The 26621-nt window shown below is 26.3% G+C and overlaps 8 protein-coding genes across 8 annotated transcripts; 3 read left to right on the forward strand and 5 right to left on the reverse strand.

Annotated features, from left to right (window-relative positions):
- Nucleotides 1-318: 318 nt before the first annotated feature.
- T552_02275 (hypothetical protein) lies at nucleotides 319-3649 on the reverse strand (the record flags this gene model as incomplete). The annotated part of the gene is made up of 8 exons (XM_018370825.1): nucleotides 319-569; nucleotides 615-683; nucleotides 728-882; nucleotides 924-1380; nucleotides 1435-1634; nucleotides 1683-3396; nucleotides 3446-3518; nucleotides 3563-3649. 8 exons carry the CDS (start codon nucleotides 3647-3649, stop codon nucleotides 319-321), a joined length of 3006 nt encoding a protein of 1001 aa, XP_018225334.1.
- Nucleotides 3650-4432: 783 nt separating this feature from the next.
- On the forward strand, nucleotides 4433-9253 carry T552_02276 (hypothetical protein). Its single transcript, XM_018370826.1, has 12 exons — nucleotides 4433-5621; nucleotides 5668-6046; nucleotides 6094-6372; nucleotides 6418-6492; nucleotides 6546-6818; nucleotides 6866-8050; nucleotides 8095-8322; nucleotides 8370-8542; nucleotides 8587-8665; nucleotides 8711-8904; nucleotides 8952-9046; nucleotides 9091-9253. The coding sequence occupies exons 1-12, from the start codon at nucleotides 4479-4481 to the stop codon at nucleotides 9206-9208; spliced, it is 4221 nt and encodes a 1406-aa protein (XP_018225335.1). The 5' UTR covers nucleotides 4433-4478; the 3' UTR covers nucleotides 9209-9253.
- Nucleotides 9254-9473: 220 nt separating this feature from the next.
- Nucleotides 9474-11890, forward strand: T552_02277 (hypothetical protein). The gene is made up of 8 exons (XM_018370827.1): nucleotides 9474-9595; nucleotides 9639-9734; nucleotides 9777-9930; nucleotides 9976-10135; nucleotides 10183-10855; nucleotides 10896-10975; nucleotides 11021-11244; nucleotides 11289-11890. Exons 1-8 carry the CDS (start codon nucleotides 9520-9522, stop codon nucleotides 11848-11850), a joined length of 2025 nt encoding a protein of 674 aa, XP_018225336.1. The 5' UTR covers nucleotides 9474-9519; the 3' UTR covers nucleotides 11851-11890.
- A 159-nt stretch (nucleotides 11891-12049) lies between these two features.
- T552_02278 (hypothetical protein) lies at nucleotides 12050-13836 on the reverse strand. Its single transcript, XM_018370828.1, has 10 exons — nucleotides 13693-13836; nucleotides 13517-13651; nucleotides 13460-13472; nucleotides 13370-13413; nucleotides 12963-13310; nucleotides 12691-12838; nucleotides 12546-12644; nucleotides 12347-12502; nucleotides 12209-12300; nucleotides 12050-12164 (listed from the first exon to the last, which is right to left on the reverse strand). The coding sequence occupies exons 1-10, from the start codon at nucleotides 13795-13797 to the stop codon at nucleotides 12096-12098; spliced, it is 1209 nt and encodes a 402-aa protein (XP_018225337.1). The 5' UTR covers nucleotides 13798-13836; the 3' UTR covers nucleotides 12050-12095.
- Nucleotides 13837-14350: 514 nt separating this feature from the next.
- On the forward strand, nucleotides 14351-15007 carry T552_02279 (hypothetical protein). The gene is made up of 4 exons (XM_018370829.1): nucleotides 14351-14490; nucleotides 14546-14634; nucleotides 14679-14740; nucleotides 14787-15007. The coding sequence occupies exons 1-4, from the start codon at nucleotides 14395-14397 to the stop codon at nucleotides 14963-14965; spliced, it is 426 nt and encodes a 141-aa protein (XP_018225338.1). The 5' UTR covers nucleotides 14351-14394; the 3' UTR covers nucleotides 14966-15007.
- A 216-nt stretch (nucleotides 15008-15223) lies between these two features.
- Nucleotides 15224-16972, reverse strand: T552_02280 (hypothetical protein). The gene is made up of 5 exons (XM_018370830.1): nucleotides 16859-16972; nucleotides 16608-16806; nucleotides 16411-16559; nucleotides 15955-16366; nucleotides 15224-15906 (listed from the first exon to the last, which is right to left on the reverse strand). The coding sequence occupies exons 1-5, from the start codon at nucleotides 16924-16926 to the stop codon at nucleotides 15268-15270; spliced, it is 1467 nt and encodes a 488-aa protein (XP_018225339.1). The 5' UTR covers nucleotides 16927-16972; the 3' UTR covers nucleotides 15224-15267.
- Nucleotides 16973-17083: 111 nt separating this feature from the next.
- On the reverse strand, nucleotides 17084-18447 carry T552_04151 (hypothetical protein). Its single transcript, XM_018372202.1, has 3 exons — nucleotides 17983-18447; nucleotides 17577-17930; nucleotides 17084-17524 (listed from the first exon to the last, which is right to left on the reverse strand). Exons 1-3 carry the CDS (start codon nucleotides 17983-17985, stop codon nucleotides 17402-17404), a joined length of 480 nt encoding a protein of 159 aa, XP_018225340.1. The 5' UTR covers nucleotides 17986-18447; the 3' UTR covers nucleotides 17084-17401.
- T552_02281 (hypothetical protein) lies at nucleotides 18402-26049 on the reverse strand. Its single transcript, XM_018370831.1, has 18 exons — nucleotides 25968-26049; nucleotides 25772-25913; nucleotides 25591-25726; nucleotides 25505-25545; nucleotides 25423-25452; nucleotides 24442-25379; nucleotides 24104-24394; nucleotides 23521-24047; nucleotides 22774-23476; nucleotides 21540-22730; nucleotides 21446-21494; nucleotides 21320-21398; nucleotides 21243-21275; nucleotides 21032-21197; nucleotides 20902-20987; nucleotides 20757-20853; nucleotides 20023-20706; nucleotides 18402-19978 (listed from the first exon to the last, which is right to left on the reverse strand). The coding sequence occupies exons 1-18, from the start codon at nucleotides 26002-26004 to the stop codon at nucleotides 18447-18449; spliced, it is 6762 nt and encodes a 2253-aa protein (XP_018225341.1). The 5' UTR covers nucleotides 26005-26049; the 3' UTR covers nucleotides 18402-18446.
- Between the last annotated feature and the right edge of the window lie 572 nt (nucleotides 26050-26621).

A 26621-nucleotide genomic window follows, 5' to 3' on the forward strand; every position in this document is an offset into this window, starting at 1 on the left:
GTTTTGTATTATTTTTGGTATTATTAATTGTATTAATATGATTTTGGCCAACGATTGAAAAACAAATGATAAAACAATATTGTATTATAAATGCGTTCGTATTATTCTATAATGTAAAATTAATTTTTGACAATTCTAAATATTTATAAAGATTGTTTTGTATTTTATAAATGTTTTGATACGTATAAATTATGATATTTCATAACTTCATTTAAAAAAAGTCTTAAAAGATGCTTTAAATGCTTGTTTACTTATAGCCTTTTTTTGAGTATTTGCATAATCTTGTATACTATAAAGATAAGAACTTTTCAAAATAAATCAATCGAATAACCTCTTAAGCATATTTACTGATGATTCTTCAAGAAATTCAAGTTTTTCTCCAACATCGAAAATCTTTCTACCTCGTTCACGAATATTTTCGGTAGTCTGAACAAAAATATTACCATATGAATCAGGATGTTCATTTTGTTGACATGCTGAGTGCGCTTTTTTCTCTGTCTTATTTTTTAATTTTTGTTCAGCTAAAGACTGAAGAAGTTTTTTAGGCAATGGACGGTCTGGTCCACCAACTAAAACATGATGATTAAAAATATTAAATAATTATGCAAAAATACTTAATGAATCTAATTCGGCAGCCGTAATATATTTTGTGCCTGTTATCCATTCCCATGTTGAAATTGTTGCTAAAAATTATGAAAATTATGATATGATAAATTTATTTACATACGACGAGGAGGAACTTTTTTTGAACTATCATAAAGAATACCAGAAGGAAATTCAGTAATTCTTATTCCATTTCCAAAAAGATTGAAAAGCGAAAGTTCCATTTCGTTTACCCAGAGATATATAACACCAATTATTGTAATAATAGTTTTATTTAATCTAAAAATTATAAAAAAATATAATTAAAATAATTATCATACTTATCAATAAATAAATGAGGTAAATTAACAGAAAAAAGATCATTCAAATCTGGAAATGAAAGAAGAAAAACTTTTCTATTGTTTATCAGACAAGCAATGGCTACATCTATGCTTTCCTGATAAACAATATTAGCTGAAAGACATTTCACATCTTTTTCCAAAAAATATTCCGATATCTTGAAAAAGTATGAATCAAGTACTTTTACTGAGTTCTCTGCTATAATAATAATATAACTTTCTGAAATAGAATTGTTTCTTAAATTATCAAAAATGCTCGGATAAAGAATATAAGGCCTCAAAGTATTTTTAAATATTGAAATAATATTAATAATTGAACCATTTTCGAATAAAATTTCGCCCATATATTCAACATTAAATTTATTTTCACTACTAAGAAATAAATTATAAAAAATTAACCTTCCAAATGATGTCCCAATTATAAAGAGAACACTCGAATCTAATTAATTAATTAATTAATATATATATATATATATATAATTATATTACGTACCTTTTTTTTTAAATTTCCCTGTAGTGAATTCAAAAGTTACAGCAACTTCCAATTCAGAATCATCACTATCTCGAGCATTTTTAAAACTTTTTGATTTCTTTTTTTCAGTCTTTATTTCAGTTAATTCTATTTGTAAAATAATATTTCGAGTAAATGTATTTATTAAAATGGTTGTTCCAAATTCATATCCACAGGCTAAACTAGATTAATATATTAGAAAAATATAATTAAGACATTTTAAGTTATACAGTCCTATATTACTTGTTTTTAAAGAAACTACAGAACCTCTATGGATTTGAAAAACTGAGACAGAAGAAAGATTATTTTGATTTTTGCTATTATTTGACGAAACACTATTTTTATTAATCATATAGCTGTCTGATTTAAGAGTGTTATTATCATTTTTCTTTGAAGATCTATTAAACATAGAGGAGTCATGCGAATCATTAAATTCAAAGGTTTTTTTATCAGGAGAAAACAATTTATATACTATAAGCTCTCCACTTTCGCACCCAATAATTAAATCCGACATTTCAGAAAATTTAGTAATTACTACTTTAATCATGTTAGATGGAAGATTAAGAAGTTTAGCTAGAAATATTTCATGAATTTTCTCAAATTTATAATCTTGAGTAACATTATACAAGCGTATAATGCCATTATCATGTCCAGAAGAAATAACTTCATTATGATATAGTAATTTATGGTGTGTTGACCCCTTTCGCTGATAAAGATGATCATGTCCTTCTATATATTTTCTATATCCAAACGAAGTATTTTTCGAGACAAAAGATAATGATATATCACAAATCTTTGGTGATAGCCATTCAAGTGATGATGGAAGTAATTTTAATGAATTTAAAAAAATGCCATCAGGATAACTTAGTAATTCTATTTCTCCAGATGCTAGAATAAGCATAATCATTTCAATATTATAATTTCCAGAATATTGGGGAGACCTTTCTGGAAAAACGCAGATATTGACGACATTGCTTGATAAAAAGTGTGATAAAGCATGATGTTGTTTAGGCTTACTATAATAATCAGTAAAAACACAATCTGATGATGACATTGAGGGAGATTGTCCAAATTCCAGAATGTTTAATTCTTTGGAATCTTTATTATTCAAATTTCCTCCAACTATAAAAACAGATGTATTTTCAAGATCATCATTGCAGTTCCATAGGATGAAGAAAATTGGACTACGTGTATATGCAGTCTGAGATGCATTATTTTGTGTTTTTTCTTCTAATATAGTATCTATTCGAACATCATCCAATGTACGTACTTGTAAAGGATATTTATTAGATTTTGTAGACCAAAATGCAAAACAACCATTTTGATAAGAAACAACAAAATGATGACCATGTGGTGCCCATGATAGACCTGTTAATTTTGGTCTAGAAATCACAATTTTCCCTGTTGAATTAGTTTCTGGTATTTTTTGAGGAATTTCTAGGTCAAAAAAACTTATAGGCATATTTTTTTTAAAAGAATATAATACTACACCATCCGAATATCCGATTAAAATCATTCCAAGATCTCTAGGATGAATTTGAATAGATATAATAGGAGATATATATGATCTAGGTGGCGCAGAATTACTTTTCTTTTGGCGCAATCTTTCATATTTTTCCGAATATAAATTAGCAATTTTATATGGAGCAATACATTCTCTATCAATATCCCAAACATCAACAGTTCCATCTTTTAGTCCAATAAATAGCCAATCAATAGATGGATCTGTTCCGATACATGTTACATTTCCTCGAATAGAATGAACTGTCGTTGGCATAATTGATGTTTTATCTAAAGACCAAGAATATATAGTGTTTATAGAATCGATAGCAATAAGAAAACTATCATGAAGAAGCAATTGCCGAATTGATAAATGTTTTGGAAGACTGTATTGAACTTTAATATTTTTTTCTTTAAATATATATATCTTTGAATCAAAAGTTGCTAATAACTTTAAATATACAACTAATAATATCATAAATATCTATATTACCTATAGCAAGAAGAGATTGAATAGCATCAAACGTTGCAAGTCGTATACCACTAGAAACACCATAACTGAATAACTTTCTTATTTAGCCTCCTTTTTTAATAATCTAAAAACAAAAACCTCATCACATAGAGAAGAATCTCCATATTTCACTGATTCTGATGTATTTTTATGATCAATTCTTCTATCTTTTGCAAAAAATGACATCTTGTAAAAAATTAACCTATTTTAACCGTTTTTTCGCATTTCATTTTCTTTAAACTTGGAATAGGTTACAAACAGTAGGGAAAAAGGATAATTAATGCTTTTTTTACTGATAAAAGGTGAGTTTTTAATAATTTTTCTAAGTTAATTAAAAACTCTTTTTTTTAACGTTTCAGATAGTTAGGATGAACTTTAGAAAAATATACGCATATTTTTATAAAAAATTAAATAAATTAAGAAGAATTAAAACGTAATCATACATTTTAATATCAAAAAGCAAAATATCTCAATTCTCTTGTATTTTTCTTAAATATAATTTACCTAATATATACATATATATATATAATTATTTGCAAAAATTAAACACTTATATTTCTAAAAAAAATACACAATTAAGATTTATTTCTTTTTTTTTATATATTTTTGTAATTAAATAGTTATTCTATATATTTTAAATATTCCCTTTTTTTCTCACTTTATTTGCATAAGATCGGTCATCAAGCATGAACCACTCTATCTTGAAAATTTATGATGTTTTTAATAAATATATTGGAACTAGCTGTGCCTATTCTCCCTTTATTAGTTTATTATTCTTTTATAAAAAGAAAAAGGATTTTTTTTAAAAATAAAATATATTAATTTTGGAGGGTTCATGAATATTATTCATGAAGAAATGCATAAATCGTCTAGAATGATTAAAATAAGTAATAGTTATGCTCTAGTAATAGGGTTTTTGAGGGTTTTCTATTAAATAGGAGAATTTTTGAATAAAAGGCAGAAAGGGTTTTTTTTATTTATTGATATAATTAATAATGTATATTACTATTTGAGGATGAGATTTTCAAATCAATCAAAAGATTTAAATACAGAGGAAAGAAAGGATACATTTTATTGGAGACGAGATCAAAGAGATTTAGAAGTATATGTTAAAAAAAAAAGGAAATTGAAGGAGCCTTTTAAAAAACAAAATTGTTGGGATATGGTTAAAGTTCCAATTGAAACTAAGACAAATCTATTTTTAAAGAATATATTAATGAAAGAGGCATCGAAATATAGTTCAGAAGAAATTTACGAATGGTTATGTCAAAATAAATTTAGTATTGATATTCAGAAGATTTCTTTTAATAATAATGATTTTGACGGATCATTATTAAATCTTTTTAAGTATTTTGGAATAATGGATTTTTTTTCTTTTGAGAGTCAAAGAAAAAATATGAAGCTTTATTGTACGATAAATGGGCCTTCAAATTATAATACAATGGATAATAATGAAAAATATTCTTTAAGGAATATGGAATTATGTATTCAAAAGAATTCTTTATTAATGTGTAAAAAAGAAAGTGTTGAATTACAAATGATTTCACCATTGATAAAATTATGTGAAGATAATAATCAAAAGTTAATGGAATTTGATCATGCTTGGAATAATTGCATCAAAAATGATAACTATCTTGAAATGGGAAGGTTTCATGGATTTGAAAAAACATATAATTTACATAAAATGTCAAAATATAATGAATATACAGAAAAACTATCGAATAATTCTTCTATAATATTGTTAGATAATGATACGGAATTGAATTTTTTTAATAAATCTAAATTTCTGGAATCAAATTTTCATCAGAAAGAATCATACTATTCTAAAGATTTATTGGAAGCATTTAAAATATCAGAATATTTTGAGTTCGAGTTTTCTGATTCTTCTATTGATAAATATTCTGTTTTTTCTGCTATTAATGATTATGATGAAGAATTTTCTTTTTGCATCTCACTTATTTCAAAAACTGATGAATTTCAGAATTCTAATTTTTATGAAAAAGCATTTCATAAAACTAAAAATGTTAAGAAAAAGTCAAGTTTTTTATATAAAAAAAAATCTCTAAGTTATCATTTTAACATCTATTGGAATTTTTTTAGATTTTTTCATAAAAAAATTACATCTATGAGTTTTTCTGATTCTAAAGATTACCAAAATGTTGTATAAGTGATTTATGTTTTTTATCATATACTAAATAATTTAGTGTAAATACAAAGTTCTGAATGAGGAGATTAAAACTAGTAAATCTTTAAATAATATTAATACTTCGAAAAAACTAAATTTAATATTGTCAAATATTTATAAATTAAAAGCAAAATTTCAGAATATTTTTAAAACATTAACAAAAGATTATAAATTTTTATGGATACCAAAGATTATTACTTTAAAGAATGATAGATTTACCTTAAAATTGACCAAAATAGTTCAAATTACTAGAGATAAACAAACATTTACAACTGTTGACTTAACTAAATATATTAATGCTATTGATATTAGAAAGCAATTATGCAAGAAACTTGGTATTTTAAAATCATGGTCTGAGTGTCGTATTTTTATTATTAAAATTTATAACAATGAATATGGTTAAAAATATTTTTTAAAAAAAAAACATTTTTAATATATATATTAGAAGAATTGGATGACGAAAAATTAGTTTTTGCAAGATTTTATGCTGATAGTCTTGGAAGTCTGAAATTTTTTATAGAATTGCCTTCAGAAAAAATTGATAAGAGGCAACACAATGACATTATTCCAGTTTATTCAACATTTAATAATGATTTTTCTAAAGTTTCTTCAAATATTTTAGCTAAAAAAACAAATTTGGGGTTTAAAATTCAACTAAATAATCCAATGTCTAAGTGGAGCGATAATGATATTATATTAATTGAAGATTTAAATTATAGATTAGGTGATAAAAAAAAGTTATTTTTAAAACACTCATTTAATATTTAAGGAAATCAAAATTTTCATGAAAAATTAAAAAATGAAAATAAAAAAATAAATTTATTTAGCATTTCTAATAATGGAGGTATTTTGAGATATAAATGATTCAATGTATAAATATGTTAATAATGTTAATAGATAATGATTTCTTCATGAAAAAAAATGAAAGCAATATAAACAATAATTCTGGTCCTTTATTAAATAAAGTTCTCAATTTATCAGAATATTCAAGATCCTTAAATAATATACAATTTCTTATTAATGACAAAAATAAGATAAATATTAAAGAAATACAACTAAACTTAGGGAAATTCAGTATTTCTAGAAGTTTTTTATTTATCTCTGAAGAAACTTTCTCTTTAAAAAGAAAATTAAAATTATTTAATATCGAAGATAACTCAAAGAAATATAGTAAGTTTAATATAAATAAAGGGAGATATTTTTAATTCTTTTCATAGAAAAAAAGGATGATCTAGTTCTTACAAAAAGAAATGAATTAAAAAGAATTGCTTGCGATTTTAAAAATAGTTTTTTTTTGACTGAATCAAACAATCAATATTCTTATCCATATGATAAGATTATTAATAATTTTTTATTTAATAAGGAAATTATTCAGAAATTATTGGATATTAAATCGTCTACTATAAAAAATATTTCAATAGCTGATATTGATTCTTATGATAAAAATATATTTCGAACTTATGAATTATTCGAAAATTTATGCAATAGAAAACAAAAGATTATTTCTTTTAATAGTGAACTTAGATCAAAGGAATTATTTCAAGGTTTTCTTGACTTAAAATTAAATATCCCTAGAAGTTTCTTCAAAGATAGAATGATATCTGATATTAAAACGTTTTCTGATATAAAGAGAGAATCAGTATTTAAGGAACTTATTAATTTATCTGATGACAATTCTGTTCCTATTAGTGGGATAGAAAATGAACAAGAAATGTTTTGGGCAATAAAACCAAAAAACATTACCGATAAAATGTCTTCAAAAGGATTAAATAACTCAGAAATGAAATACTCTTCAAATTATAAATCAAGAAAAAATGAGCCATTGAATACTTTGGATATAATTAATATATTAGATACACATAGAAAAAGAAACGTTTTTGATAAGTTTTCTAAACCATCTTCAGAGTTAGAAGATGTCGAAAATAATTTTTGCAATTCAATTTTATATAAGTCAACAGCATCGTTATCTAAAGATATTTTTGAGGAAAACAAAGATCTCTGTCATAATGATAAATGGGAAATTCGACCATCTACTCAAGTAGTTTATGAAAATTTGGAAGACTTTTTCCCAAATCATAATCTCGATAAGCCTATAATTAATCAATTGGCTGATTTTATTGATTTTTTGGGTATAGATAATATCTCAGATATATTTTTAGCGTTTTTAAAAATTATTTTTCCTGATTACAATTTTAACATTGAAAATTGCATGAAATCTATCAAAATTGTTGCAAAAGAAGCCAATGAGGCTCAAAAAAAATATGAAGATAATATTAAAAATAAAAATTCTATTCCAAGAAGAAGAAGCACAAAATTATGGGGAATAAAGCTTCAAGAAATGAAATTGAATAAAGATAAAGACGACTACAATTTAAATAAAACAAGTGGCATAAAGAGAACACGTATGTATTATTATTATTATATTTCTTTTAGTAATACTTTTTAGCGGCTTTTAAGTGGATAAAAGGTAAGTTGATCGGAAAAGGTAGATATGGAGAGGTATATTTAGCTATGAATGCAACTACTGGAGAAATGTTAGCAGTAAAACAAGTAAAACTTTATCATAATCTAGATGATCAAAACAATGAATATCAAAAAGAACTAATTAATGCTTTAAATAAGGAAATTGAAACAATGAAGGATCTTGATCATCCTAATATTGTTCAATATTTAGGTATTTTTTTATTTTACACTCCATAATAAAATTCTTTATTATTTTAGGATTTGAATCAACTAAAACAACAATTAGTATTTTTTTAGAATATGTTTCAGGCGGATCTATTGGGAGATGTATTCGAAAATATGGAAAAATTGATCAACCAACAATACAATTATTTACTCGTCAAATTTTAGAAGGGCTGACTTATTTGCATTCTCAGGGAATTCTTCATAGAGTGAACATCTATTCAATATTATTACTAATTTTAATTGATCATAGGATTTAAAAACGGATAATATATTATTAGATGTTGATGGAATTTGCAAAATATCGGATTTTGGAATATCTAAAAAAAGCAGTAAATTGAGATATTTATAGTTAATCTTTTTTAAATTGGATATAGAAGAAGTTTATGATAATGATTCCAATATGTCAATGCAAGGGACTATTTTTTGGATGGCACCTGAAGTTATACAGAATCAAAAACAAGGATATAGTGCAAAAATAGATATTTGGTCTCTAGGCTGTCTAGTTTTAGAAATGTTTGCAGGGAAACGTCCTTGGTCTGATGATGAAGCAATTGGTGTCATGTTTAAAGTATAAACAATCCTTAATTCTAATATCTTTTTAAAAAAACTTTATAGGTTGGAAATGAACGCCAGGCTCCGCCAATTCCACATGATATTCTCAAAAATATAGAAAAGGATGCATTAGACTTTCTAAAATTATGTTTTATAGTGTAATTTTTTTATATCATTTAAAATTTTTATTTTTATTTTTTAGTGATCCAAATTTAAGGCCGACTGCTCGTCAACTTCTTAATCATCCTTTCATAAAAAATGCTGATTCCAACTTTAAATTTTCTGATTCTTCATTAAGTCAAATAATCAAATCAAATTAATCTTTTTTGGAATTCTTTACAAAACAATTTAATTTTATATTAAAAATATTCGAGATTCTATTCAAAATGATAAAACTATCTAAAATCTATTATTTAATTTTTTAAGAAACTTCTTAGGTAAAATAATATCTAAAAATTTATAAATTTTAATTTGATAAGAATATTTAAAAAGTTAACCGATAAGAGGTTCAAAAAAAATTTTAGAAGTTTTTTTGAAAAATATTAAAAATTAATCATATTTATAGGAATAGAATTTACTAGGAAGACTAGTTATTAATAAATTTTTAATAAGATCAGAGAATATTTTTAATATGTCAGTTAAAAAACGAAGAAACAGAAAAACGAATACTTTTGTTAAAAAAACAAATGAAGATTCAGTTCATCAAGGTAAGGAATATTTGAGATTCTTAAATATGTTAAATAGATATAGATGAACCTTTTTTTTTTGGAACTCTCAGTTTAGAAGATGAGAAATATTTTAAAGGTGTTGAAGAAACATTGATGACACATCATTTTTCACAAGAAGGTGCCTATAGTCTTTTAAATGGAGAAAAATTTAAAATTTAAGATTATAAAATATTTATTGATAATACATTTGCTGAAATTGAAGGGAAAGAATTGAAATTGGCAATTCATCCTTTATATTCAAAAACGTTAGAAAGTTTATTGCAAATTTTATCACCAATTCAATTAAAAAAGTATTTTCAATCATTAATTGGGAAGTATGGGTATTCCTTTATTTTTTATTTAATTAATTTTTTTTTTAGTTTTAAAAAATTAATTTTTGATTGTTTTGGTTCTCATGTTTGTGAAACACTTCTTATAAGATCAGCATACATTGCTTCTACAGAAAATATATATTCTGCTTTTCAAGATAGTGGTGAAATACTTGTAACTATGGAAAATCTAATTTTATTTATGTGTAACGTAATAATATTTTTATTTTTTTTAAAAAATCTATAATTTAAATCTAGGAAATTTCTGATATGCTTATAAACTTCGCTGATCATAAATACGCATCATATGTTTTTCGTCAATTGCTTTTTGTATTAGATGGATCTATTTTTCAAGATAATCTTTCGTCTAAAAGAACTTCAAAAAATAAACGAAAACCACAATTACTGGGCCAAATTAATTCAACTAAACAATTGACAATGCCTGAATCATTTTTTGAAAAAAAGAAATCTATATTAGATAATATTAATGCTAAATACAGCGCTACTCAAGTCAGAAACCTTGCATTTAATCAATATGGATCTCAAATTATATCTACTTTACTTTTAATTGAGAAAAATTTGGTTGATAATGATAAGGAAAGAAACCAGAATTTATTAGAAAAATTAATTTTTGGCGATTTTAAAGATATTTCTCTCGAAGCAAATTCTATACAGATAGAAAGTGACTCTTTTATGGAAACTCTTTTAAGAGATCAAGTTGGGTCTCATATTTTTGAATCTATAATAGAATTTTCGTCCGAAGAAATTCTTCAGAAACTATATGTTATTTATTTTAAAGATAAAATTTTAAGAATATCTAAACATCCAGTTGCAAATTACGTATTACAAAAATTTATTGAGAAAAACAATAATTATAAAATATTGGATGAGATTGTTGGGAAAATAATTATGCATTTTAAAGAATTAATTGGTTTGTTTTTTATTTTCAGAGTAAATATTAATTTTTAAAGATATAGGGCATATTGGTGTTTTGGTTTCTCTTATTAATGTTTCTTCTCATATAACTTTAATTAGTACTAAACTTTTAAATGTTTGTTAGACTGTTAATTATATATTTATCCTAAGGATTTATTAGGTGCTTAAAGAATGTTTTGGGGGTTCAGAAACAGATATAAAAAATAGTATTTTTTCTTTAATCTTAAATCTTGATCCAAGAAATGAAAATAATTCAATGAAAAACTTTGAAAAAGAATTAAATAATCATAATCGCGTAGTAGACCACATTAAAATTCAAGGAGCTCATTTGATTAAATCTCTCTTTAATCTTCCGTATGAAATGTATTATTTTTTAATTGAAAGGTTTTATTTTTTAATATATTTATATTCTATTAATAATTACATAGTTTTCTCTTGCAAAATAAAAAAGTAGTTCTTTATTATGCAACAAATAAAATTGGATCTTGTATAGTTGAAACCATACTTAAGCTCCCCTCTTTATTAGCATCTGATAGAAGGAAATTATTGAATAATTTTTTTGAATCATATGCTTATCTTTCTTGTGATCCTTTTGGATCACACATTGTCGATGCATGTTTATTCACATCTATAGGATTAAATAGTTATAGAGAACGTATAGCTAATGAGCTTTTGAAATCTAGAGAAATAATAGAAGATAATTATTATGGAAAAAGAGTTTGGAAGAATTGGCATATAAATTTATTTAAAAATAAATATTCAGAATGGAAGAAAAATATAAATTCTTATGTTGAAAAAGGACTTTCAGAGTTGAAAGCAGATAGAATAGTTAATATTCATATATCGGATGTAGATTCATTAAATGATACAAATAAACGTACAAGTTCATTAACATTATCTAATGATAAAGAAAAATTAACAGATGGGTTTAATAATGATCTCGAAGAAATAACTATGTTATTTAGAAAACACAAAAAGAAAAAATTATAAAATGCTACGCTTTTATTGAAAAATATTTTAAATATAGAAAAATTGATTCAAATAAGCAATCATTAATGATAAAAATATATGCATTATACTATTTCTATAATTCTTAAAATTTAGGTATATTGATCATTTCTATAAAACTTTAATGTATAATACTCATTTAAAAAAAACTAGCACTTGAAACATTATTTGTAACATAAAGATATAGCATAGAAACAAATACATATATTTGATTGATTTGTAGATAATTAAAATTGTCTCCTTTTTGCTTTAGAAAGACCTACTCGATTTTTCCCTAGATCATAGACAGAATAATACTAAAAATATCAACGAATGAATACCAAATAAATGTAAAAAATACTTTACGAAGAAATACATCACCAATGATCCAAAGAGGACCTGCAGGCGGGGGAATATCCATTCCTATAAATGTGCTTAAACACATTCCTTGAGCTAAATATTGATTTTAGTTGTAAAACTTTTTTCTTTCATAAAATACCTTTCAAAATATAATCATCAGGTGATAATGAAAAATCATGTCCACCTAAACGAAACGTAATATCAGGCAAAGCACTTGTTTTGTTACAGTCAATGATATATTCACCAGTCCATAATTTAGTCGCACCAATTGCATTATTTAAAAGTTCCGAAACGTCTACCATGCATTAATTAAAAATAATTAAAATTATGAATTCAACCTGACGGCATCACAATTAAACTCGTTCCTGTGTCTAAAATAATGCCTGTATTAGTAAGGTCGATCATGTCTTTTCCAAAAAAAAAAGCATCTAAAGTGACTAAAAAAATATTAAATAAAAAATACATAAAATTAAAAAATAATACCTTCCCAATAAGCTTGTCTACGTACTGGAATATATGTTATAGGACCCTCAAAATGATTTGGATCAACTCCGCCAAATACACATTCTCCACCTTCAATATCTTTTTCAATAGTTCCAATCCAAAATGAAAAAACAGGTTCTTCAATTAACTGAAAACATCATTAATATTATTATTTAATAAAAAGTTTAAAATATTTTCGATATTTTGCAAAATTCGCAAAAAAATAGTCGAAAATAATACTAAAATCATATACAAAAGTGATCTTTTCATACCTTTTGATTAATCATGTTATAAAAAGGAGGAACAACGCCATTAACAGAAATAGATTTATATGCAAGTCCAAGAATCCCGTCAAATCGCCCAAATGTAAAGGAAAGCCCTGGTTCTGAAACCGCCTCTGCAAAATCCTGAGAATGAACAATAAGATCACCAACATATAGTACATCCTGGCTTATAAATCCTGATAAACTACCTGAGCCATATCGGATTTGAAATTCTGATCCATTTGCAATATATGATGATGATAAAGATGAATCATATCTTTTATGTAAAAGACATGCTATAGATGTACATTTTGATGATGGAATCCATAAATTAGATGATCCTGTATCTAATACTACCTATATATTTAAAAAAAATAAATACATAAATCCCCCTATTTTTTATTAAAAATACTCACTCTAAATGTTTGCGGAGGCGTTCCAATTTCAATATGTGTATAATCTAATTTTTTTTAACACTCATATTATCCTTATGAAAAACTACGTACATTGTGCATTAAACTACTAAAAATTATTTAACCCTTATAAATAAAACTTATACATACAAAATTAGTCAGAGATACTTCATGTATATTATCTTCTGGCTTCTCCTTATTTACTATATGGGATTTATCTGTATTTTTTAAGAAATAACTTGTATATTTTTCCGCAAGTGCTGAAACCTGCACTGTTAAGGGTATCTAATTTTTTATTAATTAACTATAAAAAATATCTTTTATACCTTCTTGTCCTCATTATTAGGCTTTAGTTTTATAAGCTTAATCTTTTGAAGGCCTTCTACGACCGTTAAAGCCCATCCAAGCACTAAAACCTTTAACAACAACATTTATACGTTGACAATGCTTAAGCGATAACTCGGCCATCAAACCCTATTTTCCTTTGTTATATAGAGATTTAGTGATAAGTTGGCTGGGTAGGGTTGGTGTGGGGTTGGTGCAGGGTTACGTTAGGGTTACGTTAGGGTTACGTTAGGGTTGCGTTAGGGTTAGTGGTTAAGGATTAGGGTTATTTTAGGGTTAGTCTAGGGTTAACAGGGATGACCCTTGTAATTTTAGGGTTAAATTAGGGTTAAATCAGGGTTACCCGAGGGTTAGGGGTGAAGAGTCAGGGTTATCATAGGGCTAGGGTTATGGTTAACAGGGATCACCCTTGTAACTTTAGGGTTACTTTAGGGTTAACCAGGGTCACCCTTGTAATCTTAGGGTTATGTTAGGGTTATCTTAGGGGTTACACTAGGGTTATATAATGTATAATATAATTAATAAAGAAATAGAAAACAAGCTAAATAACTTCTTTTTTTAGTGAAATATTTAGTTTTATAATTAATATTTAATTATAAAATAATCAAATTTTTGTTCGGAAATTTTTTAATGAAATTAATAAATTTTTAATATTTTATAAATTCTTATATACTCTTTAAAAAATGTCATATCTTTTAGTTATTGTCGGTACTAAAGATAACCCACTTTTTCAAACAGAATTCGGTACTCGTAAAGCAGGTGGAGATGGTGTAGCTCGTGTTTGTTAGACATTTTATTTAAATATTTTATCTTATAAAGTTTTTTATATAATAGTTTCGTGAAGAAATTCGACATAGAAATCAATTTGTTGTTCATGCAACATTGGATCTTGTTGAAGAACTTCAATGGGTTTCATCAGAAATGTATGATTTTTATTTTATATTATTAAAAATTTATATATGAATAGGTATATGAAATCGCTAGATACATTTCATCAAGTAATGGTATCCGCATTTTTAACAGCAGGAAGTAAGATTTTTTTTTTTTCTTTATATATAATTGAATTTAATTTTAGACATTAAATTTATGTTACTACATGAAATTCGTAATGAAGATGGCATTCGGAATTTTTTCCAAGAAGTTTATGATTTATATACAAAATGTTTAATGAATCCATTTTATGAAGTAGACATGCCAATTACATCATTTACATTTGAACAAAAAGTAAAATCTATTGCAAAAAAATATTTGTAAAAGTATTAAATGTCAAAAATATCAACAATTTCTTATATACCATTAATATACAAAGATTGAATACGTATTCTAAACAAAAATAGAGAAAAAATAGTTAAAGAAAATCATTCAATACCTGTGAGTTATTTCTAGTATTTATTATTTAATACTGAATAGTTATAGATTTAAGATTTTAAGCAAAACTTTATTTATTAAATATTTATTGAATTAATATTTAATAATAATTACTTTTCTAGGGTAATAATTGATGATTTTCATTATAGAGCGAAGTAAATGTATAAAATCGTTGTTAAATAACTTAATCAAGATTGGGTTGATTGATGTTGATGTTTGGACAAATTGGTCATACTAGACATATGGATCACTTTTCGTTGTGCATTATTAGAGGATATTTCAAGTAAACTATTTTTTTTTTTCAAATGATTATATGTAATTTTTTTTAAAGTTTTCTGTGGAGTTCCAGACATTCTTCGTTTAGGCATTTCACTGTAAACTGGTATTGTTGAAGGCATAGTTTTTCTTTTAGGTGATTTTGCTGGATTCATATCAAATATCACTTTCTTAATAGAAAGACGTCGAAAAGATTTGACTACATCATTTTTCGATTGATCTGTTATCTCTTGTACGTTTGTTTTTGACATTGATGTATCTAATATATGAGATGGTTCATAAGTTTTTGTACTAGTTGGTGTTACAGGTTTACGCAAATCATAGATCAATGATTCATTTTTAGGCAATGGTTCGGAAGATGTTAATGGAATTTGAGATTCGGGCAATGGCATTGTACGCTGATTCTCTGATGATTCTAATGTTTCCGATATTTGTTTATGATTTTCGTTTGATTTGGATATTATAGTAGGTGAATCTGGTTCTAAAAATTTCGAACGTAAAAGAAGTGGTTTTGCAAATACACGGCATAATTGAAGACGTGATTCAAGGTTCTAAATATTATTATATGTTTTTTCTCCATATAAAAAAAAAGTTAATACCTTAACATGTTTTGACATTTCATGCATCATTCTAATTGAATGTGATCGTATATGTTTTTCTTTTATTCTTGCGATAGGTGTTTTAAGTTTAGGACTAGAAGACGAATCCCCTGAAATCTTCTTTTTCTCTGCATCTTCTATTGATGTTGTTTTTTGATTTGATGTATTGATACGGCGTGCTGGACGTAATAATAATGCTCTAGATATCATTTCTTCTTTTTCTGCCTGTACTTGTTCAAGTTTTTCTTTCATTAACGAAAGTTCAAGCTGTGTATCACGCAGTTCATCTTTTAATCGTTGATGTTCAATCTCAAGATATTTTTGCGATGTTAATTCTGCTTCAAGCAATACATTCTCCTCTATTATTTTATTATATTTTATTTCCAAGTCCTCAAATGATGATTGAACTACTCTAAAAAAAAATTAATAAATAATATAATAATTCATTTTTAATACCTTTCTTTACGTTCCATTGCATCATTACTTAATTCAAGATCTGTTATTTTTGATTTATTAAGTCGATGTGCCTCTCTAAGCGTTACAATTTCTTTTTCCATAGCTGTTATAGATGCTATATTTTCTGATTGTATTTCTTCATATTTCTTCTATTTTTAAAACCGTTAATTAAATACCTTTTATTTAGCTTTCTAAACCTTCCATCTTTCTACTTCATTTTTTAAATATGTATTCTTTTCTTTTAACATTTCATATTGTTTTTCCGTATATTCAAGTTCTTGTTCTAATGCATCTTCAAGCTCTTTGCTTGTCATTTTAAACTCATCCAATGCCGTACGCGCCTCTATAACTGCTTCTTCTAGTTCTTTACATCTCTCCTGATACACTTGAATATCCCTAAAGCCATATAAATATATTTATTCTTGTATATGTTATTTTATCATTTTACATCCTATAATTCTCGTTCAAATCACTTATATCATTATTTCCATAGGCTAATTCTTCTTTTTTACTCATATTTACTCTTTCATTTAAAGTTTAAAGACTTTAATATACAATACTTCTTTCATTGAGAAAATCTTATTAATTTACTTAAAATATCTGGTTTTTTAAGGGAAATAAAGAACCTATATAGTTAGTTATTATCTTATAAGCTTTTAAGAAGGTTAAATACTGTTTTTATAGTGGTTTATACGTATATTTATATCATATTTTTCTATTAAAAATTTATGGGAGTTGCAGTTTGATCTTAAATCATAATCATAAGATTTAATGAAATTAAGAAATAAAATTGTTATAATAATAATAACAATAATGTAGATATTTCCTTTTAATAAAATCTATAGAATTAGAAGATATTATATTTGATATAATTTTTATGATAAAATATTTAAAGTAATAATAAATGAATCAAAGATTCTAAATTATTAGAAATATTGATGATTAGATAGCCTAGTTTTATAAGAGAATGTAGAATTGGTTTTTGTTTGGTTTAAAAAGAATGAATGTACTTGACTTTTCTATTAATTGATTCTTTCTCTAATTTTATTTGTTTTTTTAGAAGAAAAAATTTAATTGCTGATAAAAAATGCTTTAAAAATAATAAGCATGGAATCTAAATGTAAATCATTTCCAAAAACTAGAATAAATTATAGATATTTACTTACAATATATAAAAACCATGCTTTATCAGTAAAAATAGAAGTAAAAACATAAATAACCCATGTGGTATAAATGGTATAAAACATATATGTAACAAGTCTTTTTCGATTTAAATTCTTAAAAGAATAAAGAGATTTTTTTTCAGATTTAGATGAATCTATAGACCATAATAAAAAAGATAAAGCTGTGGAAAAAAAACATGAAATAAAATAAAAAATAAATGTATATTTTGTTGTTGATGCGTAATAATAGATTAAACGTATTGAAATAAAAAATAAATTGCTTAAAATTCCACCAATTTTTAATGTTTTTATAGAACCTTTATTTTTTGGCGCATGTTTCTTTAATAATGTATTTATCTAATATTAAATATGTTAAAATTATAGAATATTCTAAATTATTGAAATTTACCATATTTCTTAGTATTTTTTACCTCCTAAATTAATTGTCGTTAATATTTTTTAAAAATATTATTAAAAAATAAAGGTTAATTAAAAAAAATATAGATTTATAAAAAGGTTGAATGATTTGCTTTTTTTAAGTGTTGTTAGTCATTTTTGAAAAAAATATAAGATATGAGTAATTTTTTGAAAAAATTGCCTTTTTTGTAAGATTAATTGTATATATTAGTCTTTATAATGTTTTAAGTTGAACAATGATTTGTTTTCTTTATTTGAATAACATTTTTGTATTATTTTCCCCATCTATAATAATATTTTAATGATAATTTCTTAAAACAAAGACATTATTTATGAAAAATAAGAATGTGTAAAATCATTTATATCTTACTAGAACCTGTTTTGGTAGTTTCTTTTTTTTGAATAAACCATCGGTTAAAGGCAGTTTTTCTTAATGGATAAGCAATTGATCAAGAATTATTTAATAATTTTTCGTTCGGTAAGCATTTTAATAATTTCATTTATTTCTTGGCCTGACATTTCATCTAAAACTCTAGAAAATCCATTTAGGACACTTGCTTTATTAACTTTAGCCATATCTACAATTTTGTCAGATATTGTTGTTTTTTCAAGTTCTTTAATTAAAGATTCTATATATTTCTCATTTTTCTCAAGAAGTAAAACAATTTCTCTATCATTGTTATCCCAATTAAGATCATTATTGCAAAGTTGAGATATCCATCTTTTTAAAATTTCAACGCTTTGCCGATAAGAGAATTTCTTATTAACATTTTTTATCTTTTGTATTGTATAATGTTCATTTAAACGTCTACGCAGTCTCCAATAGAAAAATCGTCGGGATTGAGACCATTGTAAGCACTGTCTAATTGCGCCTTTACGTTCCATTCTGACAGGATGATCATGTAAATCTGCATATTCAATACTTATTTGATGATAAATAGGAAGAAGTAGTTTTTCTCGTTCATCTATTTTAATTTTTATTTCAGTTAATTGATCTTGAGATAAATTAGGATTTTGCAATTGTTTTTTTAATGAAGAATAAATAGGATCTAAACGAGACATACATCCTAATAATTTTTCTTTACGGAATTTTATTTCAACAAGTCCTTCTGGTTCTAAAATACCAGCACGGGACTTTTCATCTGCGTACATCTCCATCATATCTTCATTAACAGTAGAATCAATGACAACCCACGATCCTCCCCTTAGTTCACAATATGGAGGTATGTAAATGAATATTGGTTGCTTGTATTTTGAAAGAGAATCTACAATATATGATCCATATTTTAATACTTCATTAAACATATCTCTTTGACCACCAGAAAATCCTCTCCAATTTGCTAAAATAAAAAGAGGAAGCTGTTCTCCGTAATTAAAATCATTAATTGCTTGTGCTGTTTTAAATGCTGAGTTTGGATACCAAACATTTCCTGCTTCTATAATGTTTTGTTCATAAGATTCAGGATTAGCTGGATCAGCAGGCAAAGTATTTTCTATAGAACGAACTTCTACTGCAATAATACCTATAGGAATTCCACCTAATCTTGCACGTCCAACAACAACTGTTTTAGCCCATCCACTTAAAGTTTCATGGAATGATTTTCTATCAAAAAGCCCGCTAAGAAAACAATTATCATCTTCTTTTCCTTCAATAAGCCATCGAACATCATAAGCACCTTCAAGTGGAACATATTCTACATCTCGATCCCATGAATCTAAAGATGGTAATACTGGGACAGGATTATCTTTTTTATCTGGAACATATGATAGCCAATTCATTATTTTAGAAATCCCATTAAAATCATTTTTTGCTGTTAAATGGGATATCCCATTTTTATACATAATTTGGGTACCACCTAGCTGTAAATTTGATGAATAGACTTCACAGCCTAATAATTTATTGATCGTAGATATTCCTGTTAAGATAATAGGATGGCCTTCCACTTGAATTGTGCGTTGGCCTAATCGAACAAGATATGCACCAATGCCTTAGATATTAAAATGAATAAAATCAGATTCATTATTACTTTACCTACAGATCTACATGTAACTAAAGTTATAGTAAAGATATCTTCATAAGTACGAGAAGTTTCTCCAGCAATGAGTCCCGCTCCTCTTAAACACTCAACTCCTAATGCTTCTTCTGAACCAATTATAGCTGTAATTTTATATCTTTCTTCTCCATTTTCTATAATTTTTTCTGAAATAAAATCTTCTCTATTATTTTCTTCAAATTGTTTGTATACTTCTGGTGTAAAGTATAAATATTTAAATCCTTTTTCTGGATTTTTTGGATCATTCCATGCTACAGAAAAAAGAGATATAAGCTCTTCTGAAAGCCCAATACGTGCGCCAGAATTAGCAGATAAATATATTCGTGGAATTCTCAATTGGCGAGCTAAAAGAGTAGCTTTAAAGAAATATTGATCTTCATCTGGTCCAAAAGTGCCTGTTCTAAATGTAATATCATTAGCAATAAGAATAAATTGACGTCCTTGTGGATATTCTGGAGTTTTTGCTGTAACAAGCCAAGATACCATTCCTATAGAATTTGTTCCAGGTTCTCTAATAACTTCTTGAAGTTGAAATTTATCATCCATCACTAGCTCTTTAACTTCTAGAATATCATCAGGAATTCTACAATTACTGTTGATTTGAATGTATTTTTGCCAAGATATTCGTACAGCTTGGCGGAAAATTTCAGGAAAATCATATACTATAAGGTTCTTTGTAAGCAATATTATAAAAATATTATATTTAAAATACCATATGTTGTGCCTATAAGGTGTGCTTTGTATCTTTTTGGTTGAAGCCATTCTTTAGTTGCATATGGAGTTGTAATAGAACGAAGATGCATAGATCCCTAAAAAAAGTTAATATATATTACATAATTTCTGTTTGTTAAACAGACAGGTGGACCAATAGATTGAAAAATATGATGACCTTTGCTAGTTTTTACTTCTGTATAAAGTTCGAAACATACAACAAAACCAGATACTATAATAAATTAGTTTAAAATGGATAATGAAATGATCTCAAACCATTTGAAATAATAATTCGCAGTGGAGAAGCCAGTCCAGTCAAAGAATCGGTACATATAATTCGTATTTCTGCAGAAGTTATTCTCAATCTCCATAAACGTCGCCCAAATCGTTCAATAAATCCTCCTAATGTTGGTCCAACTTCGTCTGGTGCTAGATTAAAAATCTAATATATAGTGAGCTTATAATAAAATATATCTTTCTGATATACAGGAACGAAATTAATAAAAATGTGGTTTAAATCCTAGATTTATATTAATAAATGAATATAAAAACCCATAATCAAACAGTATATTCTATTCCAATTATTTCTAGTGCATCCAAAATATCGCCTACTAAATGATTCGTCTCAGATATTAAATATTCACTATATTTTTTATTAATAACTTAGTAATGCTTAATTAAATAATGTACCTTGTTGGGATCTCATTTGTTAACTTCCCTGGTCTAACTAGCGCACGAACTTAATATTATTAGAAAAATAAGTAAGAATTGTAATGGTACATACTAAAAAATCGCTTATCTCCTGGTGATTCTTTAGCCACAGCTCTATATATATGAATATTTCTATTTCTTGTAAAAACAGGTTCAATATGGAAATTTGATAATCTTCCAAGCTCTAATTGAAATGCCAAGGCCGGCTCTATATGCCGTATACTCTTATCTTCTACATATACATCCTCAGTTTCGTTAGAAAGGCCATCTAATTTTCGAAAAGTATAATATAAAGGATATGATGACTCATTCTGACGACCACAAACAAAAGTAATACGTCTTACATTATGATTAAGAAGTAATGGTGTATGATCTTTAACAATTGGGCATAAATGATCAATTATCGCTTTGTCATCCAAATTTTCTATGTTACGAATTAAAACATTAAGAACATGAATAAGTTGCTTCTTTGGAGTTGAATTTTTTAATTCGTGAGAGGAGTCAATCTCAATACCTTGTTCATATTCATCTGTAGTTTCTTTATCAATGGGTAGTTTTTTTAAAGCTCGTGAAAGTTGATCATTTATCTGACCTAATGTTTCTGTAGGCATAATTACTCCTGCCCTTGGAGGTTTTGAGTTAGATATTACAAGTGACATATCACTAATAGATGCAACTCTTTTGAGTTTTTTGTTTTCTGTAAATTCTGTAAATATTGATGGCAATTGAGCAGCTGTAGATGTATTAATTCCTTGAGTAGTAGATGATCTTAACTGAAATTTCCATGAAAGCATAAATGGTCCATCTGATTCAACATGATATTCTAAGCTTAAAAGTGAGTATGCTCTATATGCTCGACGAACATAAACTTCAAGTGCAGCTAATGATATCCATGGGTTTTTATGTGCAAAAAAAAATGTTAAGACATCAAAAACAGCATATTTTGAATCAATTAATTCCCTTAGAATGTCAAGAACAGGAGTTCTATATCTCAATTGATTATCATCTAGCTTTTCCTCTATAGATGATTGAAGAATTTGTTTCATCTGAGAAATTCTTTCACTAAAAGATGGGAGTGAACATTGAATTAAAATTTCTCGTGCCTTTAAAGATACTTTAACTGTATCTCTAGACTCCAAGTCAATAAGTTTTCGTAAAGACGACCCTAAATATTTTGAAATATCCTCTGATGGATATGTCTTAATAATATCTAATATCGCAGAAATTAAATCATTCTTTGCGTTCACCTTTGAATGTGATAGTACTTATTTATTAGAAATTATAAAATAATGTAAAATGATAGCTACCTATTTCAAGCACTTTATCTACATTATCTTTATTTTCATCTCTTAATCGTAAAATAACATCCTCTTCTCTGATATTTTGTAAATTAAAAAGACTTTCTATTTTCCAATATTCTTCCAAAAGATTTGAAAATACTGAATATTTATGAACTTTCATTCCATCTTTGTATTTTAATGCAATTTGTAAAAGATCATTTAATTTCATGTTTAATGTCTCTATATTATTGGATAGTATGTTTTTTTTAACAAATAAATCAAATTTGCGTAATATTTTTCTTCCAGGGAATTCTTTATGTCTTGAATAACTCTTTTTAACAATGTCTATAAGTTGTTCGCCTAATTCTGCTGGAATATTAGATGATAATGCAGAAAATTGAAAATGCCATTCTCCATAAGGTAATTCCGGATCTTCCAATACTTCTATCAATTCTTTTAAAGTAGAAATAATCAACAATTGGTTATCATAGCCTTGTAATATATTTCTTAAAATCCTAACTAACTGAATAAATCTTTGAGGAGGCTTATTTCCAATGACTTGTGGCAATCCCCATGATGGTAATGAATCTTCAAAAGGCTTAGCATGCTTTATACGAGATGGATCATCCATTGTTAAAATCCCAAGGATATCGCCTGTCTCTAAAGTAGCTCCTGGCTGTTTTATTAATTGTACTATTCCATCTTCTGCAACAGTAAGTGATAAATACATCTATTCAAGGTCAGAATTTATTCCCAAAAGTAGGAACATTTTACTTTCATAACTTCGATTTCTGCAAATACTTGTCCTTTTTTTACATGTTCTCCATTCCCTACTAGATATTTTATAAGCCTTCCTGGGGATGGGGTCCTTAATTGTGTAGGATCATTCTCTTGTTCTAATACACATGTTTTCCCATTAATACTCATTGTTGTACTTGTTTTATTATCTGACCAATATACTGTATGAGATTTTCCACCCAGAAGTATCAAAAGACCACCACCACTAAGACGTCTTGTCTCAACTGTACATTTCGAGCCATTGATAAATAAATTGTATGAATCACATGAACTACGTGTTACAGTAAATTTGAATTTCTCCTTTAGATAAATAAAATCTACTGCAAATACTGTTTTTAATGTTTCACGATTTAGAACTTGACCTTTTTCAAGACATGTTTTATACTCTAAAATCCGTTCTTTATTTGCTACATATGCTTTGATAACTGCCCCGCAGACAATTGCAACCATTTTATCTGGACGTTCTAATGTAAGTTTTTGAAGAATAAGTGTATCTAACCATTCTATAATGACAATAAACATGAATATATATATATATATATATAATTTTTCAATATACCTGTGGTTATTGTGTTTTGTTCAAAATCATATGTTTCAAGCAATTTAATTAAATATTCTACTGTTGTACGAAAATCCCCTCTAATGCTCAATTCTTTAAGTGCTATTACCATATGTTTTCTGGATTCAGTACGGTTTTCACCAAATGCAAAAATATGCCCAAACTGAGAATCACTATAATTATGAATACCACCTGGAGCAGCAACACTAAAATATCCCCATGCATTTGAAGATGAGCGAAAAATAAGTTCATGCATCATTCCACTAGATGGTTTAAAGTCTTCTCCCGGATCTTTTTAAAAATATTAATACCAATTAAATAGGGTAGATAAGTTTTACCTTCAGAAGTAATACGACATGCAATTGTATGACCTTTGGGTTGAGGCCTTCGTTGTGTTTTTAATGATTTAGTACTAGAAAAATGAAAATCAATTTCTGTAGTTGTCCAAGGATCAAGACCATAAAATAATCTTATATCTTTAATCTTATGTAATGATAAACCCATTGCAATTTGTAGTTGTGCAGCAGGAAGATTTACACCTGTTATCATTTCTGTTGTAGGATGTTCTACTTGCAATCTAGGATTAAGCTCTAGAAAATAAAATTTATCATCTGTATGGCTGTATAAATATTCTACTGTTCCTGCTGAAACATAACCAACTATTTTCCCTAAGGTTATAGCAGCTTTTTCCATAGAAGAAAATGTATATGGCTTTGCAATTGTTACTGGTGCCTCTTCTATAATCTTTTGATGTCTTCTTTGTACAGAACAATCTCTACCAAATAATGAAATAATGTTTCCATATTGATCTGCTAAAATTTGTACTTCTAAATGTCTTGCATTTTCTGCCAATTTCATAATAAAGATAGGTGAGCCAGGAACTTCTGCCATTACTTGTAAAAATGATGATTTAAATTCTGATTTATCTTCAACTTTTCGAATTCCTTTGCCTCCACCTCCTCTACTTGCTTTAATAATGATAGGAAATCCTATTTCAAGAGCTTTTTCAAGACCTTTTTCCGGAGTATCTATACACGCATCATGATAAACACTATCCTCAATTGAAATAATCCCAGAATCTTTGTCAACGTCTACTTTTTTTACATTACTTCCGCTCCATAACATACAAGGTATATTAGCGGATTGTGCAATAATAATTGATGATATTTTATCTCCTATAGATCTCATAGAAGTTGCAGATGGGCCAATAAATACAATTTTATTTTTGCTTTGTGATAACATTTCTGGTAAACGAGGATTTTCTGAAGCATGGCCCCTAAAATAATATTAAATGATTAAATATCAAAGAAAAACACTACCATCCTGCCCACACCGCATGAACTCCCATTCTAAGGGAAAATAGATAAGCTCATACTCTTCTTCCTGATTGTTTTTACATACCGTTCTGCTATATCGACAATTAATTCTACATTTGCATAGTTCTATATAAATATTAATAACAATAATATTATAATAACATATAATACATTATTATTAGTCCCTCCTGGAACTTCTACATATTGCTCCGCCATCTTAATATAATCTGCATTAACTTTAAGATCTTCTGGTGTTGCCATAACAGTAAATTGAATTGCTCGTTCATTATTAAATGTTTCATATGCCCTAAAATAAATAAAACTGATTATTAGAAATAAATATATTTATTACCATTTTCTAATAGATCGTATCTCTTTAACTGCTGCAATTCCATTATTAGCAATTAAAACTGATGTAATCACTGTATGTCCTCCATGTGCTGCAACAAATTCCTTAACAGGACCTGGAGATGCTTTTTCTAATGAATTTCCCCCTTCATAACATGTTATTTAAAGGTTTGTTTCTCTTTTATTTTGCCATTTTTTACCTAAAAAATTTGACAAATTTTCCACCTTATTTTTCATCTAATTATTAAAGATATTTATAATATAATTCCCTCAAATTTAATAAAAAATATAAATCCTTATTTTAACAAAAGGTATGATCTCTTTCTTAGCAAAAAATGGCTAAATGTCTTCAAAAAATTAATGTTGTTAATGATTTTCCACTAAAAATATGAAAAAATATCATATTTTAACCCGGAAAAAAAGCAATTAAATAATAATAATATTTTCTCGTCTTTTTTCATATAAGTTTCTCCGTTTTATTCTTTTATAACCTTTACCTTAAGAAAAATCATTTTTAAGTCGGTTGAATTTTATGGTTTCGGTGCCTAATTTTTTGTCTTAATATATATATAAATAAAGCTAAAAAGTGGCCTATTGATAAATTAATATATTCTTCTCTAAAAGATCTAATTAGTTTTAAAAATAACCTTAAAAACTCCCAATTAAAAATAACAATTTTTTCATATATTGAAAAAAGTTTATTTTATAAATAAAAAAGCTTTTAAATATCTTTTTCTTGATTAAAAATGTTGTTCTCTTCCATAATGAATTCTTTTTTTATCTTTTTATCTTAAAATCATTTCTTTTTCTACTATATATCACGTGACTGTTGCTGTAGTAACCCTGTGTTTATG

The sequence above is a fragment of the Pneumocystis carinii genome (genome assembly GCF_001477545.1).
Source record: "Pneumocystis carinii B80 chromosome Unknown supercont1.10, whole genome shotgun sequence".
NCBI classification, from domain to species: Eukaryota; Fungi; Ascomycota; class Pneumocystomycetes; order Pneumocystales; family Pneumocystaceae; genus Pneumocystis; species Pneumocystis carinii.

What these genes read in the sequence shown, in the direction of transcription:
- T552_02281 (XM_018370831.1), bottom strand. Translation starts at nt 26,004, where the DNA reads ATGAAAAATAAGGTGGAAAATTTGTCAAATTTTTTAG. An exon ending in ATTGTCGATATAGCAGAACG is followed by an intron (nt 25,453 to 25,504) that starts GTATGTAAAAAC and finishes ATTTTCCCTTAG; the next exon opens with AATGGGAGTTCATGCGGTGT. An exon ending in AGATAAAGTGCTTGAAATAG is followed by an intron (nt 22,731 to 22,773) that starts GTAGCTATCATT and finishes CTAATAAATAAG; the next exon opens with TACTATCACATTCAAAGGTG.
- T552_04151 (XM_018372202.1), bottom strand. An exon ending in AAGCATGGTTTTTATATATT is followed by an intron (nt 17,525 to 17,576) that starts GTAAGTAAATAT and finishes ATTTACATTTAG; the next exon opens with ATTCCATGCTTATTATTTTT.
- T552_02276 (XM_018370826.1), top strand. Translation starts at nt 4,479, where the DNA reads ATGAGATTTTCAAATCAATCAAAAGATTTAAATACAGAGGAAAGAAAG. An exon ending in AATTTATAACAATGAATATG is followed by an intron (nt 6,047 to 6,093) that starts GTTAAAAATATT and finishes TATATATATTAG; the next exon opens with AAGAATTGGATGACGAAAAA. An exon ending in AGATTTAAATTATAGATTAG is followed by an intron (nt 6,373 to 6,417) that starts GTGATAAAAAAA and finishes TTAATATTTAAG; the next exon opens with GAAATCAAAATTTTCATGAA.
- T552_02279 (XM_018370829.1), top strand. Translation starts at nt 14,395, where the DNA reads ATGTCATATCTTTTAGTTATTGTCGGTACTAAAGATAACCCACTTTTT. An exon ending in CAATGGGTTTCATCAGAAAT is followed by an intron (nt 14,635 to 14,678) that starts GTATGATTTTTA and finishes ATATATGAATAG; the next exon opens with GTATATGAAATCGCTAGATA. An exon ending in CGCATTTTTAACAGCAGGAA is followed by an intron (nt 14,741 to 14,786) that starts GTAAGATTTTTT and finishes ATTTAATTTTAG; the next exon opens with ACATTAAATTTATGTTACTA.
- T552_02278 (XM_018370828.1), bottom strand. Translation starts at nt 13,797, where the DNA reads ATGTTGTTGTTAAAGGTTTTAGTGCTTGGATGGGCTTTAACGGTCGTA. An exon ending in CGCCTCCGCAAACATTTAGA is followed by an intron (nt 13,311 to 13,369) that starts GTGAGTATTTTT and finishes TTAAATATATAG; the next exon opens with GTAGTATTAGATACAGGATC. An exon ending in GTGATGTATTTCTTCGTAAA is followed by an intron (nt 12,165 to 12,208) that starts GTATTTTTTACA and finishes TGATATTTTTAG; the next exon opens with TATTATTCTGTCTATGATCT.
- T552_02280 (XM_018370830.1), bottom strand. Translation starts at nt 16,926, where the DNA reads ATGAGTAAAAAAGAAGAATTAGCCTATGGAAATAATGATATAAGTGAT. An exon ending in TTGAACGAGAATTATAGGAT is followed by an intron (nt 16,807 to 16,858) that starts GTAAAATGATAA and finishes ATATGGCTTTAG; the next exon opens with GGATATTCAAGTGTATCAGG. An exon ending in GCAATGGAACGTAAAGAAAG is followed by an intron (nt 16,367 to 16,410) that starts GTATTAAAAATG and finishes ATTTTTTTTTAG; the next exon opens with AGTAGTTCAATCATCATTTG.
- T552_02277 (XM_018370827.1), top strand. Translation starts at nt 9,520, where the DNA reads ATGTCAGTTAAAAAACGAAGAAACAGAAAAACGAATACTTTTGTTAAA. An exon ending in TAATTTTATTTATGTGTAAC is followed by an intron (nt 10,136 to 10,182) that starts GTAATAATATTT and finishes ATTTAAATCTAG; the next exon opens with GAAATTTCTGATATGCTTAT. An exon ending in GCATTTTAAAGAATTAATTG is followed by an intron (nt 10,856 to 10,895) that starts GTTTGTTTTTTA and finishes TAATTTTTAAAG; the next exon opens with ATATAGGGCATATTGGTGTT.